Below are 19147 nucleotides of genomic sequence, written 5' to 3' on the forward strand. Positions count from 1 at the left end.
GGGCCTTGCACCTGGGAACCAAGTTGTATGGGCTCCGGCCCATCCTGCCAGCCGCCAGCGAGCGAAGTGACACAGGGTCTCCAAAGTATACGTGGATGTTTCCAAACTTTTCAGAGAGAATCCTCCTGGCTTTCAACAATCCCTGACAGCATCGCAACAAGGGAAGAGAAAAGAGGAATGAATTCTTACATCAGCTGATGTATAAGCTAGCATTTTCTCTAAATTTCAATAAAATCAAGTTTGGCTCTCCTTTACGTACAGTTGTGGATTCCTTTGGCTTAGGAACCCCGAGAAGCTCGTACGCATACAGAGTTTCTTCCAGTATCCTATCGTAACTGATGCTGATTGGGACCAGGTAGGTATCAAAAACTTCTCTTTTAAAAAACGGTTCCATCACAATATTCAGAAGGCCTGTAGACATAGAGAGAAATGGGTTTTCATACATATTGAGAAGTAGGGCAAACAAGGCATAAATGGGAAGATCCTAAACATACACGTTATATACTAAACCCATAAACTTCAGTAAACAGTTACGCTTAGAAGGAAAAGAGTGTCTTGCAAAAAAGGGTGTCAAGTTCTACTCAGCAGCTAGGATGACACCACACTCGGAGCCTCTGGGTTTGCAGTTTCCCTTCAGCCCGTGAGGCACCTACCGAATTTAGGAGTCAGTGTCTTGGCAGAGCGGCTTCTTGTCCCTTCGAGGAAAAATTCAACAGGAGCATAACCATTCTTCAAAGAGAAAACACAGACAAACAAAACACAAAACCCGTTGCCTACTCTCAGAGTGAGAGTCGCTTCTTCTGGTTCCTCTTCCCGAGCCCCCTCCCAGCCCTCGGCACAAACACTGCTCCCGGGGGACTTGAACAAGAGAGCCACACGGAGTCAGCAGATGGCTGAGGGGACGCACATTCCTGGAGGGGGAGGGAAACGGCGAGGCCGTCCGTGCAGAAGTCAAGGATTTGAACGAGATCTCAGAGCAAACCTCAATGGAAAGAAAACACAGTTTGAAAGTACTTGGTAATTATTGGCATTTACCCGTAACATAGTTTTTACATATTCGGAGAACACAGCCCAGTAGAGTTTGTTGCCGCCAAACGTGCGCCGCATGAAAAAGGCGCCCGACATCCGCAGCAGCTCGCCCACCATCTTCATCCCCAGGAAGTCTACGCGGGAAAGAACGGTTAACATTTATTTGCAGATCTTGAAACTTTCCGTGAATATCTCAACTCAAATTCTATTAAGACCGAGTTCACATCTGTGAGACACCCCTGATCTTGAGAAGAGACATCGAACGGAATTATGGAACAGAAGGGGCTCTGTGGGCAGCCTTGTGCACCTCCACAGCTCCGCCGTCAGCTTCAAACAGTCCCCCTTCTCATTTCCCCTAACTTTCAAATAACTTCCTCACAGTCTACACAGATGGAACTGCCACTAAACTGTGCACTTAAAATGGTTGAGATGATAAATTTTATGTTTGTGTATTTTACTGTAATTAAAAAATAACGTAAAAAGAATGTTAGGTCTATTTATTATCTATTTGTTATCTATAGATAGCCACCAACATACTATCAAATTAAAAAAAAACAAGCAATATGTATAGGTCGAATAATCTCATTTTCAGCCTAAACCAAATACCTCTGTGCATCCACGCTCGCCTGTGTCTGGCGTGCACGGTAAGGCACGTTACGGGGGGACTTAACCCAAACTACTAATCACTGCTATGGCAAGGACGAAGGGGGAGGCCATTTTCATCACTTTCTTCCAATACTTGGTATTGTTAAAATCATTCCAGTGAACACTTTAATTTTTATAATTAAAAAAAAAAAAAAAGGAAAGAAAACCAATACATACCCATTCCCGCTGCTATGACCGGCACTGGTAAGTCATAGTTGTATAACAGGAAAGACAGCATCAGAAAGTCAATGTAACTTCGATGACTGGGCAGCAGAACCACGGGGTGCTCCTGGATGGCTCGCTGTAGCTTTAAAACAGACATTACACATCGAGCAACTTTAGCTTTCATATTATTAACATTGTGTCTTACATCAGAAAACAGAAGCATGTGTACACTTAGAGGGAACACTAATGTTTCTGCCCCCCCCAACCCGTACGCAGAACTTATTTCAGAGTTCTAGTTAAACAGTCTCCCACTGTGCAAGGACAGCAAAACCATCAGCTCTACAGGCCACAGTAATAATGGCGGTGATCACCAAGCCCCCTGTTAAACACCTCACATGTGCTGTTTAATGCCACGTATCTGTATAGAAGGCCGAGGCCTTGGCTCCCTCGTCTGTGACGAGGGCATGTCTCTAATAAATGGTGGAGCTGGGCATGGATCTCAAGTCAGTCTGAGTTAAAAGGTCAACTGTTAACTGCTGCCCTGGACTAGCTGTTTGTAGGAAGAGAGAACAAAACTTCTGCAGAGAGAAGCTAGGAACTGTGAGGACGAATGAAAGGTGCGCTATTTCGCTGCTGATGCCCTGGACTGACTGCCGGGCAGCGGGCGCCATGGAGCTGGGAAGATGCGTCTGAGCTTCCCGATGCGTTTCTCAGGCTCTCAGCCTCACGAGTGCTCCCTGTATCGACGTGCTCTGTTTTTCTGAAATCTAAATAGGTAACCAGCTGAGGCAGCAGTCTGTGACCCGCGAAGACACGGCCAGCAACACTGCCTGGCCTCCGCACGGTGCCACACGTTCTCTGACAGGGATCCAGACAGGGGGTCAGCGATCCAGAAGGCAGTCACAGGAGGACAAAGAAGGCGGCCTTGCGAGTAAAGTAAATGGCTGACTGGACACAAAGCAGTGAGAGGGGAGGGTATGGCCCAGTGGTAGGCTGTGGGCCTAGCAAGCCCAAGGTCCTGGGTTCAGTTCTCGGCACCTCCATCAAAAAACATTGAATAAATAAATTAACAAACAAACCTAATTACTCCCCACTCCAAAAAAATTAAAAAGAAACAAACCCCAAACCCCAAAGCATTAAAAAGCAGGAGGAGGAAGGCCAATGAAGGAAAGCCCTTCCTAAGAAGAGAAAAAGGTATAAAAACCATAAATGAATAAAAATAACCTCCACAGGGAAAGCGCCTCCTTTCAGAAGAAAGTAAACTATTAGATGACAGGAGGGATGGAATAAGAAAAATCACCACTTGGCAATCATCAGAGTGATAACAGCTTCAAGCGAAAATCATCAGTGGGTGTAAAAACTAGTGCGAGAAGGAATGATGAAAAACAAGACACTGAGCATTCCTAAATCCCCTCTTCCCAGGTCCTTATTCATCACAAAGGGACAGAGAGGAACTCTACAGCGGAGACACCTGGCAAACAGCACCGTCACCGAACGGACAGACAGACGCCACGTGCTCCTGGTCTGATGCACAGAGAAGGACACACCCTGAGCCTAACTGAGAAAGCATCCCTCAAATGCCAATCAGGGGGCACTGGAAAATAACTGGTCTGCTTTCTTCAAAAGTCGTATCAGGAAATACAAGCCAAGACTAAGGAATTGTTTTAGATTAAGACGGTCTGGAGAGAGAGGGATGCTGAATGGAACGCACCGGCCGCAGCTGGGCCCCTGGTGAGACGTGGGTGAGATCTGTATCACCAGCACTGGAGCAGTGTTAAGTTGCTTATTCTGACAGTTACACCATAAGAGAATGTCCTTGTTTAAAAACACTCCCAAAAGATGTGTGAGGAGAGGAAAAAGAAAATGTAGGGGAATCTCAGGGAAGCATATGCAGAAACTCTCTGCGTTGCTTCTGTAACTCTGTGACGTCTGACATCAGCTAGTCTGTGAAGTCTATACAGTCTGTAAATCAGTGACGACGCGAGTTCGGCGGAAGTCTGCGGGTCTGAGGGTGAAAGAAACCCATGCAGAGGGGCCAGCCACGCCTGACGGTGAGGGCTGCTCCCCCAGGGCAAAGTGCGTTGACTGAACTGGGAGGGACTGAAGAAGACGTTGCTTTTTGACAAGCAATACTCACTTTCTGAATACCTTCCTCATTTACGCACACTTTCGAGAAAATCTGTTTAAATATTTTGCTCAGTGCAAAGGCGAAAAACCGAATGGCTCCCAGACGCAGTTTGTGGCTCATTTCATCCAAGAGCTCACAGGCTTCCTCTCGGAGGACGTCGACAGACTGAAGGGATTCCCTGGAAAGCTAAAAGGAAGAGGGAGAGCAGGGATGAATGTCTGAAAAAAAGAAGTCAGGATTCTTTCTACCCGAGCCAGTATGACCAGTTCCAAATTATGTAGCTCAAAAATGATCTTTCTAAATTTAAATTGGTATGATTTATTTTCAAAAATAACAAAAGTGGATCAATGATCCTATTTAGACAAGTTGAAAGACTAGAAATTCAAAGAGAATTTGCTTTCCTGGATGGCAGCTGAAACGAAAGAAACCACCTCACCTTCCCGTGTGACGTGCTGGTACATTAACATCCAAATTCCCCAAAGTAAGCTGCTGCTCACAACCTAGGGTCCGAAGCTGTGTATTCAGGGCTCCCTTTCACTGGGTTCTTCCAGCACTTTGCCTGCTTGCTCAGTGCTATCGCACGGTAACATACAAGGTAAAAATACAAGGTTCTCCTGAAATAGCCATTGAGACGCCAACAAACATACAAGACGCCGGTACAGAAATCCCCCAGCTATCAAATCAGTGATCTCACAACGGAACGGTCTTTATTCACATGGCATGTCTCTCTGTACAGTGAACAGACTGCGGGCTGCGTGCCAGGACCGCCCAGCGCCTGGAGGTGAACAAGGCACAGCTTCTGTCTGCAAGGAAGCCAAATTTGACCCTTGTAACTTCCCCCAAACAAGCACCCTAAGAAAGAGTGGCATCGAGTGACAAACAACACTCCTCCCCAAAGGAGGGACCTCTGCTTTGGGGTGAGGATGGACGCTGCAGCCCCAACCTCCCCAGTTACAGGTAGTGAAGAAGTATCTTCTCTTTTCTAGTAACATGAAAACTGACACTTCAAAGTAAACAATCCAGTGGCATTTGGCTCCTTCACACAGGCTGCGTGATCGTCCTCTCCTAACTCTGCATCTTATCTTTTGAGGGTCCGTTCCACAGGCCCCAGAGTGTGGGACTAGGATTAAGAACTTCCTCTTCACCTGTGCTCCCTTACCTCACTCAGAGGTCATCTGAAACAGTGATGTTGCAAGAAAGGTCAGTGATACGGTCAGAAGAAGGCCCATTTGAATATAAACAGACTGAAGATGGAATGAACAGGAGACGTGGAGGTAAAGACCGCAGCTGTAGAATGGATACCTGAACAGTTTGAGAAGAGGGAGGATACAACAGTAAAAGCAAAAATGCTTTTTCAAGTTGGAAAAGCCTTGGGCCTGTTTTTTGTCTTTATCCTCGTCTTGTTTTTTAAAATTAAGATAAATATGCATAAAATAAAATCTACCATTTTAACAATTTTCAAGTGTGCAGTTCAGTGGCCTTGGACCTGTTTATAGACTAAAGGGAAGAAGCAGCCAGAGAAAGAAAGGCTGGCGACAGAGGCAGGGAGAGGATTCCTGCCAGAGGTCTCAGGAGAGGCTGGGAAGGGTGGCTGGCGTCAAGTCACAGCCGTGTGGTTCGTCTTGACCAACAGAACAGACGCCTCCTCCCTGAGCCTGGACGAAAAAGCCCACGTGGAGATGGGTATAGATACAGGTACATCTGAAGATACGGAACGGGAATTTGAGGAAGATAATTTCTAATATTTTTCATTATCCCATTGGAAGATAAATGATGCTTTGCTAGTGGCAAGAGGGGTAGAGTCTAGTAAGTACTCAGGAAGCATGAAGGTCTGGCAGAGCTGAGGGGAAGGGAAGGGACTGACGTAAGGAGGGACCCTGAGCCTGGAGATCACCGGTCTGCACACCTCTGCCCGTCCTCCCAGGAGCTGTTGGGACCCTGGAGATGAGAATACAGAGGCGCCCTGGCACAGATCCTGGGCTTTTTCCTCTGGGCTGTCTGGAAGGCAGACTAGGGGGCAAGAGAACTAAGGATGCTGGTGAGACAGTCACGCAGATAATCTAAACAAAGATGAGGTAGGAAGACAGGGCAGGAGCAGACAAAGGGAAAACGGAGGAGTCAAGGGACTGGTGGGAGGCCGGATTCAGGAAACAGGGCTAGGAAAGGGGCTGCTATTTGAAAACTATCAAAATAGTTCAGGCCAAACAAAGTCCTACTGTACAATACAGGGAACTACCTTTAAAATCATACACACACACACACACACACACACACACACACACACACATATAGAATAATAAACAGAATCACTGTGCTGTGCACCAAAAACTAACACAACACTGTAAATTAATTATACTTCAATTTTTTAAAAAATTGATTTTTTCCCGATTATGAAAGTAATAAAAAATAAAAGTAATACATATATCTTGTAGGGAAATTGGAGAATTCAAACAAAACATTATTTATTGTAAGAACCCATAATGGAAAAGAATAGAAAAAAAAAGGATATAGAGAGACACATACGTATGTATGACCACTTTGCACACACAAACATATATATGTATATATATGTGTGTCTATGTATGTATGTATAATCACTGTGCTGAACACCTGAAACTAACACAATATTGTAAATCAACTATACTTCAATTAAAAAAAACATTATTTATTATCTGGGGGAAAAAAAGTTCAGGCCAGAGATGGAAAAGACCCAAACAAAGGGAGTCACAGGTGCTGAAGAGAAGGGAAAGGGCTGAGTGATGTGCAGTGATGATCAGTTTTGTTTTAGGAGACAATGGCTGGTGGGGCCATCCTCTGAGACAGGGAATTCAGACCAGGGACAGAAGGCGGTACAGTGCAGGGGCTGAGAAGGCAGATACACTGATGTTCACGTGTTTGTGAGACACATAAAACAGATGTCCAGCAAGGAGCAGGACTGCTGGAGGTGAAAGTCTGAACCCCAACAATCTGGCCACGGCGAGAGACACTGTTTGGAGATGAAAATGGGAACGATGAGACCAGACACAGCGGCCAGGGGAGCGTGGAGAGGAAGATGAAAAGGCTGCAGAGTCTGTCGTGAGAAACACTCACACGGCAGATGGAGGAACCTGTAACAGAGACTGACAGGAAGCTGCAGAGGAGAAGTGTGTGTGCGACGCCACAGACGTCAAGGTAAGAGGGAGCCTGAAGAAGGAGTGTGTCCAGCAGCAGTGGCACAGCAACAGCTGATCAAGGCTCCCTGGGGCTGGCTCACTTGCAGGGCCGCAGGGACCCTGACTGGGTGGGCTTCAGCAGTCTCCTGAAACTGGGATGTGAAGAGGGCAGCCTAGGCTTCTGAGGAGCCGGGATCAGGAGGGGAAGAGAGAAGGGGGGTGTTACAAAGAAAGAAACGCGGCCAAGAGGGGACCTTCCTCCAGGTAGGAAGTGTCTGTGCCAACGTGAGCTGGGGGCAAAAGTGGAGGAGCAGGAAAGACGAGACCCCTGGGGCCTGGAGGGAACGGGACAGAGGAAGAACACCGGTGAGAAGGGGGCTCTGATCAGAAGCCAGGCCTTCTCCAAGGCGCTGGAGGAAAGCAGGGAGGCGGAGAGTGACCTGACCGCTTATTCTGTGCAACTGGGCTTCTCATTTGTCCAGCAGATATGTGTGTCCCCGCAGACCCGTCCTCCTGGAAACCTCAGATAAGCGATGGTGTTCTAACTCCTTGTCCCCAGTCTGGTCCCCCTTCAGTCTAGTCTCCACATTACAAACCTGAGTGGTGTCTTAAATACAGAAGTAATCATATCTTTCCTGGGCCACTTGGACGGCTGCTGTCCCATTCTGTGAGATAAAGACAGCCTGAGTCAGAGAAGTGGCAGCAGGGATGGAAAGAAACAGACCAGAGCTATTTTAGGAGAACAGATGAGCACTCTGGGTGACAGACGGCGCATGAAAGGGAAGCAAGAAGTTGAAGATGGGATCCGGATTCTATGGGGGAGCATTCCTGGAGACACGGAAATCTGGGTGCGGGGTGCACACGGTACAGGCTGGGGTGGAAGGATTAAAGAGCTGGACTTAGACATCCTGAATATGAGGTGCTTTTGGAATTTCCAAGTGGATATTCAGGTAGACATATAAAAAATATATGTGTGAAACTCAGAAGAGACCTGGGCTGAAGCCATGGATACTAATCATCTGTATTATTTACTACACTATTACCAATTATTAATTTATAATAATACATCATTATTATAGAATAATATTATAAGGCAGAGTTACCAGCATAAGGAAGGTACCTAAAATCCTGGCAATAAACAAAACTGCCCAGTGAGTGGGCGGAGGAAGGGGCTGGAACAAAACCTTGAGGAGCGGCAGCATCTAAAGAGACAGGCTGAGGAGGAGAAGCCCACTGAGACAACTGAGGAATAATCAGAAAGGTGCGGTGGGTCAGCGGGCGCGCGGGGTCACGGAAAGAAAGGAGAGAGAGCGCCCCAAACTGTCCAGGGTCTGAACGAGGGCGATTCAGCCGGAAGGAAGGAAGTCGTTCACAACCTTCGGAAGCACTGTTCCAGCGGGTTGGAAATTTGATTCCGGCGAGCTGAGTGGTCCACGGAGGGTGAGAAAGTAGGGCGACAAGCCTACTTAGAGAACAGAGAACACGGCCAGCTTCTTCAAAGGGCAGAGTACAAGCGGGAAAGGAAGAGATGGGTCGTAAGTACGGAAGGAATGTGGTCCACGTCTACTTAAGCTGGAAGAGAAGTAAGCGTGTTAAATGCCGAGGGCAGAGAGCCAGTGGAGAGGAAGACGCCGAGACCTCTGAGGGGACGGACAACAGAGCCAAGTCCCTGAGGAGGAGGAAGGAGGCGGAACTCAGGGCAAAGGAGCAGGGTGGGATTAAGCCAGGACAGAAGAGGATCCCTCTCCCACTTTAACAGGAGGGTGGAAGAAAATGAGGGCTAGTGGATGCAGGTAAATTAGGGGCCTGACCACCGGAGGCTGAGAGAGCTCTCACATGATGGTTTGAATCTGCTCCTTGGAGCAGGACGGAAAGCCATCTGTTGAGAGAAAGGGGAGGAGGTTCAAGGAGAATGGGGCAACTAAAACTGCTGTTCTGGAGAAAAGGAGAGCGTTCAGCAGGGAAACAAAGGATTACTGGGTCACACACAGGGCCCGATTATGTTGTATAATCAAGAATTTATAACAATTCCAATCTGCCTAGATTGTTTAATTTTCCTCAGCAGCACAGCTAAGTTTGAAAAACACCGGCTTAAGTCAGTCATTCTTAACCTGGGAGTGCATTAGAATTACCTGGGGAACTTAGAAAAAAAAAAAGAGAGAGAAATGCCTGGGTCCTAATGCAGACCAATTAAATCAGAATCTCCGTGGATAGGACCAAAGTATCTTTTTTCGTTCATTAATTTAAGAACTATTTATTGAATACATACTATGTGCACCAGGAATATAAGCCGGTAAAAATTCTCGCCTTCACAGCGTTTACATTGTCATAATAATAATAACAATAACAACAGTCAACGTTTTGCAAAAGTTCTCCAGGTGATTCGAACAAGGAGCCAGGACTGAGGACCACCGTTTTTAGCTTCTTACTGATAAGGAAGATTCACTTACGCAATAGGCCCAATAAGAGAAGACAAATAGTTTCTCTAAGGGAGATCAAAACAGAAGGGTTAAGAGCATAGGTCATATTCTGAATCAGAAGCAAACAGGCAGCAAATAATAAAGAATTTCCTCAAGGCCATGAACCTGATCTCCAGGTAAAAGTCAAAGCAGCAGAACCTCCACAGGTAACCCTCACGGCCTGGGAGCACCTGGACTATGCGACACGGAGAGCCCGCCATCGGGAAAGAAAGCTCTGATTATGCCCAGCAAACACTTCTATGCTGATGGCTTCAAATGACACGTCCACAACAGAGCCCAGCTTCTCCCCAAGCCTCTTCCCAGTCCCTATCTCAGTGACTGGCTCTACCAGCCTTGACTCTCTCTCCCCTTCGCTTCATTCCCACAACTGGTTATTTCTTACATCTGTCTATTTCTGTTGCTGTAACCACTTACCAGTCCTGGCAGCTATGAGCCCACAAAGGGATTAACTGCAAGAGCGTCAGACACAGGTTTCCTGCCCCACTTAGAGCAGAACAGCGTTTCTAAAACATAAACTGATCATGCCGCACTTCAACTTGAACCTTTCAGTGGCTCTGCACTGCACGCAGGATGAACTCCCTCCTTTACATGGTTCACAAGGCCCTTCACGATGCGGCCCCTGCCGACCTCCGGTCTCAGTTCTTGTCATCACCCCTTGTTTGCTCTCTGCGGTCTGGTCCCACTGAACCACCTTCAGTACCGTGAACATACACGCTCTCTACTCCTCAAAAAGTGAGCTGGTGCTTCCCAAGCTATACTTTGGAACTGCCTGGGCTTTTAAAAAAACTCCTGATCCCTGGCTCCTCCCCGACGCTCTGATTGAATTGGTATGAGGGTGAGACCCAGGCACAGGGCTTCTGTAAAGCTCCCTGAATAATTTTAATGTGCACTGAGGTTTGAAAACCACAGGGAAGAAGTTATTTGCTCTGCTGGGAACACTCTTCTTCACCCACTTCCCCTGGAACAGCCCTACACATCTTTCAGGCCTTATTTTAAAAAGCACTTCTCTGACAAAACAGTCACCCTTGTAACTAATTAGTGCCCCTTGTACACTGGCCTCCCACTAGCACATCTTGTATCAGGTTTCACCGTAACTTCACACCTGCCATTCTCTATTAGACTATATACTTAAGAGGTCAAGAGCTCGGTTCAGCTCGCTCACTGTGAGACACAATGTCTAGCAAAGAGGCTGACACACATTACGGGAACAGTAAACATTTGATGAATGTGCACATACAGCAAAATCTAAGAAGATACATTAAAAATGGCAAAACAAGTTCACAGAATCAAGAAGACAACTCGCTGACATTGAACAAATGAAGAGGGAGCCACTTACCTGTTTAATGACATAACGAACCTCTTCAGAATTGAGAACACTACATTTAATATCACTCGGCTTGCAGGGAGTAATGCCCTTATAGACAAGAGGCGTGTAGCATTTCATCGCAAATTTCAAGTCACTGACATGCCTCCTCTCCTCCAAAATATCTTCAAACTCATCCCACTTTTTGAGCTCCTTCTGTGGATAAGACAAATGAGAGAAAGTCATGCACACGCTGTAAAATAAATTAGGACAGATCAGGGACTACACTGGTAAGGTTTTCATCTGGGCCAAAATTGTTACTCTATGACATGAACAGGAGCAGGGTGTTCAGATGTTAGATTTTCACACAGTAAGAAAAAGAAATGTAGCTCTTATTAGGATCAGTGAATTGATACTTAATTATCATAATATTTGATTATTATATTTGATTGTTATCTTTATAAAACCAGGGCCGCTTTGGGAAAGTTAACAGAGACAGCAGAAGCGCGACATTAAGCTCTAGGGTAATCTGACCAATTTTACAGGTCTCATCTATCATACTGATAAACTTGTTTCTTCTGCCTCTTTTGCTTAGCTTGAAAAATTAAACCAAAGCATATACTAGAAACTCAAAATTACGTCAAATCAGATAAAAGTACGCGGGTGCCAACTCAAACAGAAGGGCTCCCGTGTAAGCCACCAGGAGCAGTCTGCATTTGCCCTATTACTTTCTCACCTCCTTCCAGCCCTCAGCTTCTCCCCGGTGAGGCCCTGGCACTGCTAGTCATCAGGCTACCAATGACCTCTGAATTGTTACTTCTTAAAAGGACAGTCCTCGCAACAAGCCAATGAAGTAGTTGTCCTCGCTACCCTGTTCCACACTGGGGAAACCCAGGCACAGAGAAGTGAAATGACTCAGCCAAGGTCCCACGGCTCGCAAAGGGCAGAGACATGGCTCAAGCTCAAGACTTCTCGTTTCACAGACCTTGTTGCAACCACCACCCTATCTATAGGACCCAGCGTGTCAGTTATGGAAGATCTGGAAACGTGGAAACGTACAAGCAAAGATAAACTGCCCACAATTTTACATCCCATGATTAACTCCTCTTAACACTTACTAGCTTCCTTATTTTTTTTGCTTCATAGATATAAAAATACATATTTTAAAATTTAAAACATGGACCATACCAAATATAGTTTATCTTGCTTTTTCAATTGTATTATGAGTACTTCCCTATATTTAATATTGTTTTAAAATATTTTAGGGACTGCATACAATCACCTGTATGTTCCCTAATTTCTTAATATAATTTTTTTCAAATTACCAAAGTGATACATGTTCATTATAAAAGTTCAGAAGATGCAGTAAAGCACAAAGAACAAAATTAAAACCACCTGTCACTCCGTGAGCCAGAGCCCATGTCAGGGACTGTCTTTTTCTTGGCCCGTGGCCACGTGCCCTCCCCCACCACCGGTACATTCTGATTTGCCAGCTGGCTTTCTTCACCCGATGTTATAAACACTCCCTGTTATTTAAGTTTCCACCACGATATTATTTTTCATGTTGGACGTTTGGGCTATTTTTCTCATTGATATCATAACAAAGCAGAACAAACACTACTATTTTTTTCAAATTTAATCATTAACCCCGCCTCTTTCTGGTCCTCATCCTCCCAGGCCTCCCGCAGTGTGACACCATTGTCAGGCACGCCTCCTCTCCCCGCCTACAACTATCTGACAGTTTCCTACTTTGTTTTTAATCCACGCTCACCTACTCAACTGGTTTCAAATACATACGCTTCTGAATCTCTTGCCCTGTTCTCCTCTCCCATTTGGCCCCTTCCAAAACTGAACTCACTTCCCCTCTGCACAATCCTACAACCTGATTATCTTCCTGAAATCTCAACCCATAACCTCCATGCCATCTACATCCCTATGTATTTACATCATTCTAGACTTCCAGCCCTCACCCTGCACACGCAGTCGATTCAAGACTGCTAATACGGCAGCTGAGAATTCACCCCGCCTACTCTCCATGCACACTTCCAGCCTCTGCTCTTTGTCACAGCAGTCTGTCACCCGTCTCCCTGCCTATGCTTTGCCCCTTTGAATCAGTCTTCCATGCCACCACGTGCTCTTTCCAAAACAATTCTGACCAAATTGTTCTCTGCTTAAGAATAAGACTTCAGTGACTTCCAGCGTCCTGTGAGAACCTCTATGACCTGGCCTTTCCTTCCCACCATATTCACGGTCCACTCCACAGTGATCTGCATTTCCCCAACACAGTCCACTGGGCCTTTGCACATGCTGTCTCTGCCTGGAAGCCCTTCTGTCCCTCTATCATCCTTGCTTAGGCATTACTCTTCTGTGAAAGTGCTGCGAGTCCCTGGATGGAATTACTCTGCCTTCCTCATTAGGATTCCTTGACCTTCTACGTCCGTTACCACGTGTATCCTGTAACACGAAATCGTTTGCATGCCTGTCTCCCTACTAAAATGCAGTTACCTTGGGGATAGGACAGTTCGTGTCCTCTTTGTATTTCCAACATCTAGCTGTGTTTGGAATATAGCATAATTGATCAGTAACTGAATGAATGAACGTTCAGGTATTAAAATACAGGATGTTAAACTGAGACCATTAGGCAAATAAAACAGAAACAGAAGCAAAGAGCACTTACGAAGAGTTTAAAAGGGTAACATGTAAAACATGGGAAATCTGCAAAATGAACATTTTTAGGCACACACACACATAAGTAGAACGGGAAAAAATCCTCCAACTGGTGGAATTCTGGTGTAAAACTGCAGTCATTGTAACGTATCACATACTCTTGCTTTTAAGGCTGAAGAACCTTGAATTCCACATTTCTCAATAATAAAGTGACAGCGTAAGATATACAGGCTCAGACTTGGCAGAATGCCACAAACTGCCATTATAAGTGATGTAATTTTAGGGACAAAAGAGCTGTTAGAGGCTTCTGATTTGTGGGAAGAGAAAAGGATGAGAACCAGTTGGGGGAGTTGTGTGGAGGGCTGTGGTGGGGAGAGAAAGACAGGAAGGGGAGAAAAGAAGAAAGGGAGGGGAGAGGGACTCCTAGGAACAAGAAGCTGTAAAGGAGAGCAGCAGGTACATAAATTTTGAAAAGCCTGCCAGACACGATCATCGTCCGCCCTTCCACGGTTCTCTGTTAACTGTAGGATCAAGTGCACACTTTTTAGCGTATGGCTCAGCTCTATGGAGGCCTGCAGTTCCCCGAACAAGCCATGGCATCGCACGGCTCCCACATCTTCGTTCAGGTTGCCTCTAAGAACAGCTTGCATTACCAAACGTCTGAGCATCTCTTATACACTTGGCACTGTGGTGCGGGAGGGGATATGTGCGAGAAACCAGGTGCACAGTGGTACCAGTTACTGAGACAGGGCACTTACAAATGGCCCTTCCCCACGGCTGCCGTGGAAAACACTTAGCCATCGACCACAGCTGCTGTTCACTCCCCCGTGGACCCTTTCCAGGGTCTCCCCAGAACCGGAGGGAACTGGCCATCTCCTGTGAGTCTTTAGGGAACCCTCAATACATTTTCATCTAAAATACGTCATTAAACTTGCATTTGGTGTCTCCCCTACAAAACTGTGAGCTTCTTGCCTGGGTCGGTAAGGTGTCTCACACATTTTTGTGTTTTCATTTTGTATTCATCATTGTTTGTAGAAGGAAAAATAAATGACAGAAGGAAGCCACTTGCAGAGCCCTGCTGGTAACAGCTCTCCAACATTCACAGGCAAGAGCTCAAATTTCTCCCAATCTGGTCTAACCCAACATCTAATCCAGTGGGTTTTAACCTAGGTTGCACTGTTTAAAAAAAAACTGATGCCCAGGCCCCCTCTAAAGATTCTTAATTAATTTGGTCTGTGAGTGGTACCTGGTATCAGAAGTGTTATGGGAAGTACTCTAAGTGATGCCTGCACGCAGCCAGGGTGGAGTGTTACTGCTCGTAAGTGGCGTTTCCTAGGCCATGCCGGCGTATTCACCAGCATAAAGTAAATGTATGTACACGGCTACTCAGCCAGGCACAATACAAAGAGAAGTCCCAGGAAGAAGATTCAGGGAAGAGCTCTTCCCCCGCTGCTAGTTCTCCCTGTCTGACTTTGCACAGCAGGCCTCTTCTTATTGCTAGTTACACAGGCCTCTCCTGCAGCCTCCCTTTCAACTGCTCTGGTGGACGCACTCATTCAACAGACAGTTACTGAGAGCCCCAGACGTACCAGGCACTGGTCTACAGGCTAAGCATACAGCATGGACGAGGTGGACCAGGAGCGTGCGCCGAGGGAGCTTATGCTCCCTTAAGGAAAGACAGACAACACACGAACCAGGTAAGTTCACTTAGGGATCCCGCCAAGAGCACGCTGGTAAATGTTTGCCTATGGGAGAGCTCTGATTTATAGCATTTGCCAGTTTCTGTGGTATACGTACTCCCACCATGGCAGACTTCAAGCTGCCAGTATGACCTCACCGACCATGGAGTCGGGCAGAGCTGTAAGTAGCCACTGTTCTAGAGGATTTCCACCTGACAGTGTGACAGACGTAAATAACACGAATGGTGTAGAAAACAGTAAAATTTAGTAAAAAAAAAAAAATTAGGAAGTGCTGTTTTGAATATTTGTTACTTTCACCATAATTTATCTAGTTGCCTGTTTGTATAACTTAATTTTTAATCATTAATAATTAATTTTTAATAACAGCTGTGTTTTAACAACAGGCTTGCAAACTTCATAAAAATCTAATGGTCAGCTTTGAGCACCAGTATAAGACTGCTGGAGCCCAGCACTGGAAAGAGAATCTGAGGAAAAGAGAGTAACTCGTGGGGAAGAGTGATTGGAGAGCTGCTCTAGATCGAGTGGTTGCGAAAGACCGCTCAGAGAAGCCGATGACTGAGCTGAGAACCCAATGATTTAAAAAGCCAGCATGCAAAGTCTGGGAAGACACAGCCTGCCCCATGGAGGGGACTACAAGCTCCCTGAAGAGAAAGCGTGCTCACTGTCTGAGAAACAGAAGGCCAGTGTGGCTGAAGCCCAGCGAGCAAGAGCCAGAAATGAAAGAGGGAGCACTTGCTCAATTACAGAGTCTTGCAGGACACTGTAAAGAGTCTAGAATTTCCATCTTGACTCTAACAGGAAGCTGTAGTTTGGGTAATGGGTACCCTGGTGATTACCCAGCCCCAGTCTTCATCTGTGGTCTCACTGAAAGATTTCCAGCAGACCTATGGCTTCAGATACAACCTACCTGTTGATGGCTGCCACATCTACATATTTAGGCCAGTCCTTCCTCTCTTGCCCTGGTACCATATTTGTAACTCTACTTGGATGTTTCCCCTACACTTTGTGATGTCGCTGGTCAATAACATGATAGTCTACAAGTTAAAAATCATTCATGGTGCCTCTCACAGCTCAAGCTCAACACATCCCAGACTAAAATTATTGTATTAACCGGACTAAACCTGCTCCTTTTCCTCTGTCTTATCAGTGAAAGGCATCATGGTTCACCCAATTGCCAAATCACAGAAACCAGGGGTCAACTTCAGACTGCGGCCTCTATCTTAGTCACCACACTCAACTGTCCTGATCATGACATAAACTCGGCCACCTCCCTTCTCCCCAGACTCACGGCCACTGTCTGACTTCAGGCTTCCACTCCTTCCCTGGAACAAGTGTCCTAACTGAGCTCCATGCTTCTGCTATCAGATTCCTTCTCCAACCAGATTCCCTTTGTACAGACCCTACTCAAGCAAAGGTTATCCACACAATCATGCCCGAAACCTAGAAAGACTTCTTAGACTTTCTAAAATACAAATTTGATCATCCTCAAATGGTGCCCGGTAAAGCTGAGATTTTATCCTTAAACATAATGTGTGAAATTCCTTTAGGAAACATATTCTGCCTACTTCCTTTAGTTTCACTTCTCGTGTTCCCTTATTCCACCCTCCCCTGACTTGTTCCCCCAAACATGCCCTAACATGTGGTTTCCTTATGTGGATGCCCAGGACTGCCTCCCCACCCCCAACCTCCCATTTATTCCTCAAAAACTTAGCTCAGGTGTCACATTCTCTAAGAAACCTTTTCCAAGGCTCCAGAGAGGCCAGGTGCTCCACCTTAGCACTCTCACAAGATGCTGCGCGGGCTTCCACCAAGGCTTTTACTTAATTGTCATTATTTGTTTATTTTCAAGACTTCCTTTGAAATCCTTAAAGGCCAGGGTTGGGCTTTTTAACTTCTGTATCTCGGACATTAAGAATACTGACTAGGACACTTAAGGTTCCCATTGCTGCAGTTTTTCTGCAATCAGCAGTACCTTAAATATCTCAAATATCTCTAATATTAGATTAGAGTATTGCACAATTAAGAGTGTGGCAGAGGAAATAAATAAGGACTGAAACAGTCAGAAAAAGTACAGGTTCATAGGAAAGTAAAGATTGCAGTCACAAGGGTAGTGAGGGTTGGGGGGAGGGTGTAGCTCAAGTGGCAGAGCAGATGCCTAGCATGCACGGTGTCCAGGGTTCAATCCTCAGGACTGCCTCCATAAATAAATTAATAAACCAAATTACCTAACCCCCGAAAAATCTCAAAAAAAAAAAAAAAAAGAGTAGCAAGGGTCACTGCCCAGCTTCAGAAGAGGGTCACTGCTTACATGCAATTGCTTTAGTCTTCCACGTGAAAAAGCTGACCAGCCTTAGCGCTGGTGAATGGAAAAATACAAAATCAACTCTTTTTTTTAATACACATGTGGAAGATGTCAGTCAATTCACAAACCCATTTAGGGCTGAAAAAGCTCCTGATGGGGAGTCAGAGCTACCCGGTAATCCTCTTCCCTACATTCCTGCTCTGGAGTAGCAGGCAGAAAATGAGGTTGAAATATTTCACCACTATATGTGCAAGGTCAATGAAGAAAAAGGTTCAAGTGATAAACCACAGGGAAGTGGACAATTAGCAATTAGAAGCTCACAGCTCTTGACAGCAAGGGAACAGAAGTTTCCATGTTTCAAAGAATACTACTTTCCCCATTCGAAGGTGGCCATATATACATATATATACTCTTTTGAAACTGGGTTTTTGGTTTATCTCGTTCTTTTGTGTTTCCGTGTTACGATCTTTCTCCACAAATTGACATTATATTTAAGCCAGGCCATGGTAACATGCATTCTCTTATTTCCTCCTAAGGTAGATAAAAATTAATTAAGTGGTTTAAAAAAAAGTCTGCTGCCCCAGGGTTGTGCAACCCTGAGAGCTACAAGACTTCCACTTCATAATATCTTCATGAAAATTGTAACTAGTATTCCGTCGGCAAAAACAGACCAATTAAAACCCGGAGAGCGGATTGGGGTGTGGGTTGAAAAGGCAAATTGTAGAGGCTGGGTGGCATTGGTTGTCTTCCAAAATGACTTGTGGAAAAAAGTACAACGGTGGATGAAAGACAAAACGTACAATAAAAATTTCCAGAAGTCCCAAATCTTCCTAGATGAAAAACATAACGTCTTAGAAACTCTATGCTCACATACAAGCCAAATACACTCCCGGGAATATCACGGGGGCAAAAGAGCGGGGTGAAGAGCCACAGGATATTTCAGGCTGATTCAGACCCGCAGGTTCTCAGGTTTGTCCAAAACGTAGCCCGACTCGCCGTCGCTAAAGACGGAGAGCCCCACTCTCCCTTCTCGTTTCAATGTCAGGGGCTTTCTAAAGGCCCAGGGTCTGGTGGTGGGAAAGGGAAGGGACGAGCCGAAAGGAAGCGGGGAAACCGTCATCAGCGGAAACTTCTAAAAGCATCCAGACATTCATTCACGCACACGGCGATACACCGTTGCCTTGGAAACCAAGTCAACCACCCAACCCCTCCTGGGGGGCCTCGGGACCCACTCTGTCGGGCCAGGGGTCGTAGCTTGAAGGAAGCCGGGACCGGGAGAAGGGGGTCCTCTCTCGCGGGCCTCGCTCCCCTGGGCGCCTACCGAGTAGAGGAGCACGACGGAGCCGGGACTGGTGGAGCCGACGGAAAAACAAGAGTTGGATGAACTGGAAGAATCCATGCTGCGGCTGCGGCTGCGGCCCCGGGCGTGGCCTGGCATTCTTCGCTAAGCGGTGGCGGTGGTGCTGCTGCTGGGGGCGGTTCCTCCGCGCGGGGCGGCCCGACCTAGCCTAGGGCGGCAGCACCCTCTGCGGCCGCTCCGCCGGACCTCGGGCGCCGCCATCTTGCCCGGGACGGA

At 46.2% G+C, this 19147-nt stretch overlaps 1 protein-coding gene across 2 annotated transcripts in view; it reads right to left on the reverse strand.

Moving 5' to 3' along the window:
- The window catches only part of GNPAT (glyceronephosphate O-acyltransferase), a 30075-nt gene that overhangs the window by 10269 nt on the left and 659 nt on the right, over nucleotides 1-19147 (reverse strand). Inside the window, exons 1-8 of one of the 2 annotated variants that reach the window (XM_006212360.4) lie at nucleotides 18893-19147; nucleotides 10936-11118; nucleotides 3977-4153; nucleotides 1852-1981; nucleotides 1036-1163; nucleotides 654-729; nucleotides 260-411; nucleotides 12-142 (exon numbers count right to left, since the gene is read on the reverse strand). In XM_006212360.4, the coding sequence (XP_006212422.1) occupies nucleotides 12-142; nucleotides 260-411; nucleotides 654-729; nucleotides 1036-1163; nucleotides 1852-1981; nucleotides 3977-4153; nucleotides 10936-11118; nucleotides 18893-19009 (1094 nt within the window). In that variant the 5' untranslated portion in view covers nucleotides 19010-19147. The remainder of the gene's footprint in view (nucleotides 1-11; nucleotides 143-259; nucleotides 412-653; nucleotides 730-1035; nucleotides 1164-1851; nucleotides 1982-3976; nucleotides 4154-10935; nucleotides 11119-18892) is intronic. The other variant, XM_072970962.1, reaches the window with a different exon arrangement.

This window comes from Vicugna pacos, chromosome 11 (assembly GCF_048564905.1).
Source record: "Vicugna pacos chromosome 11, VicPac4, whole genome shotgun sequence".
In the NCBI taxonomy this organism is placed as follows: domain Eukaryota; kingdom Metazoa; phylum Chordata; class Mammalia; order Artiodactyla; family Camelidae; genus Vicugna; species Vicugna pacos.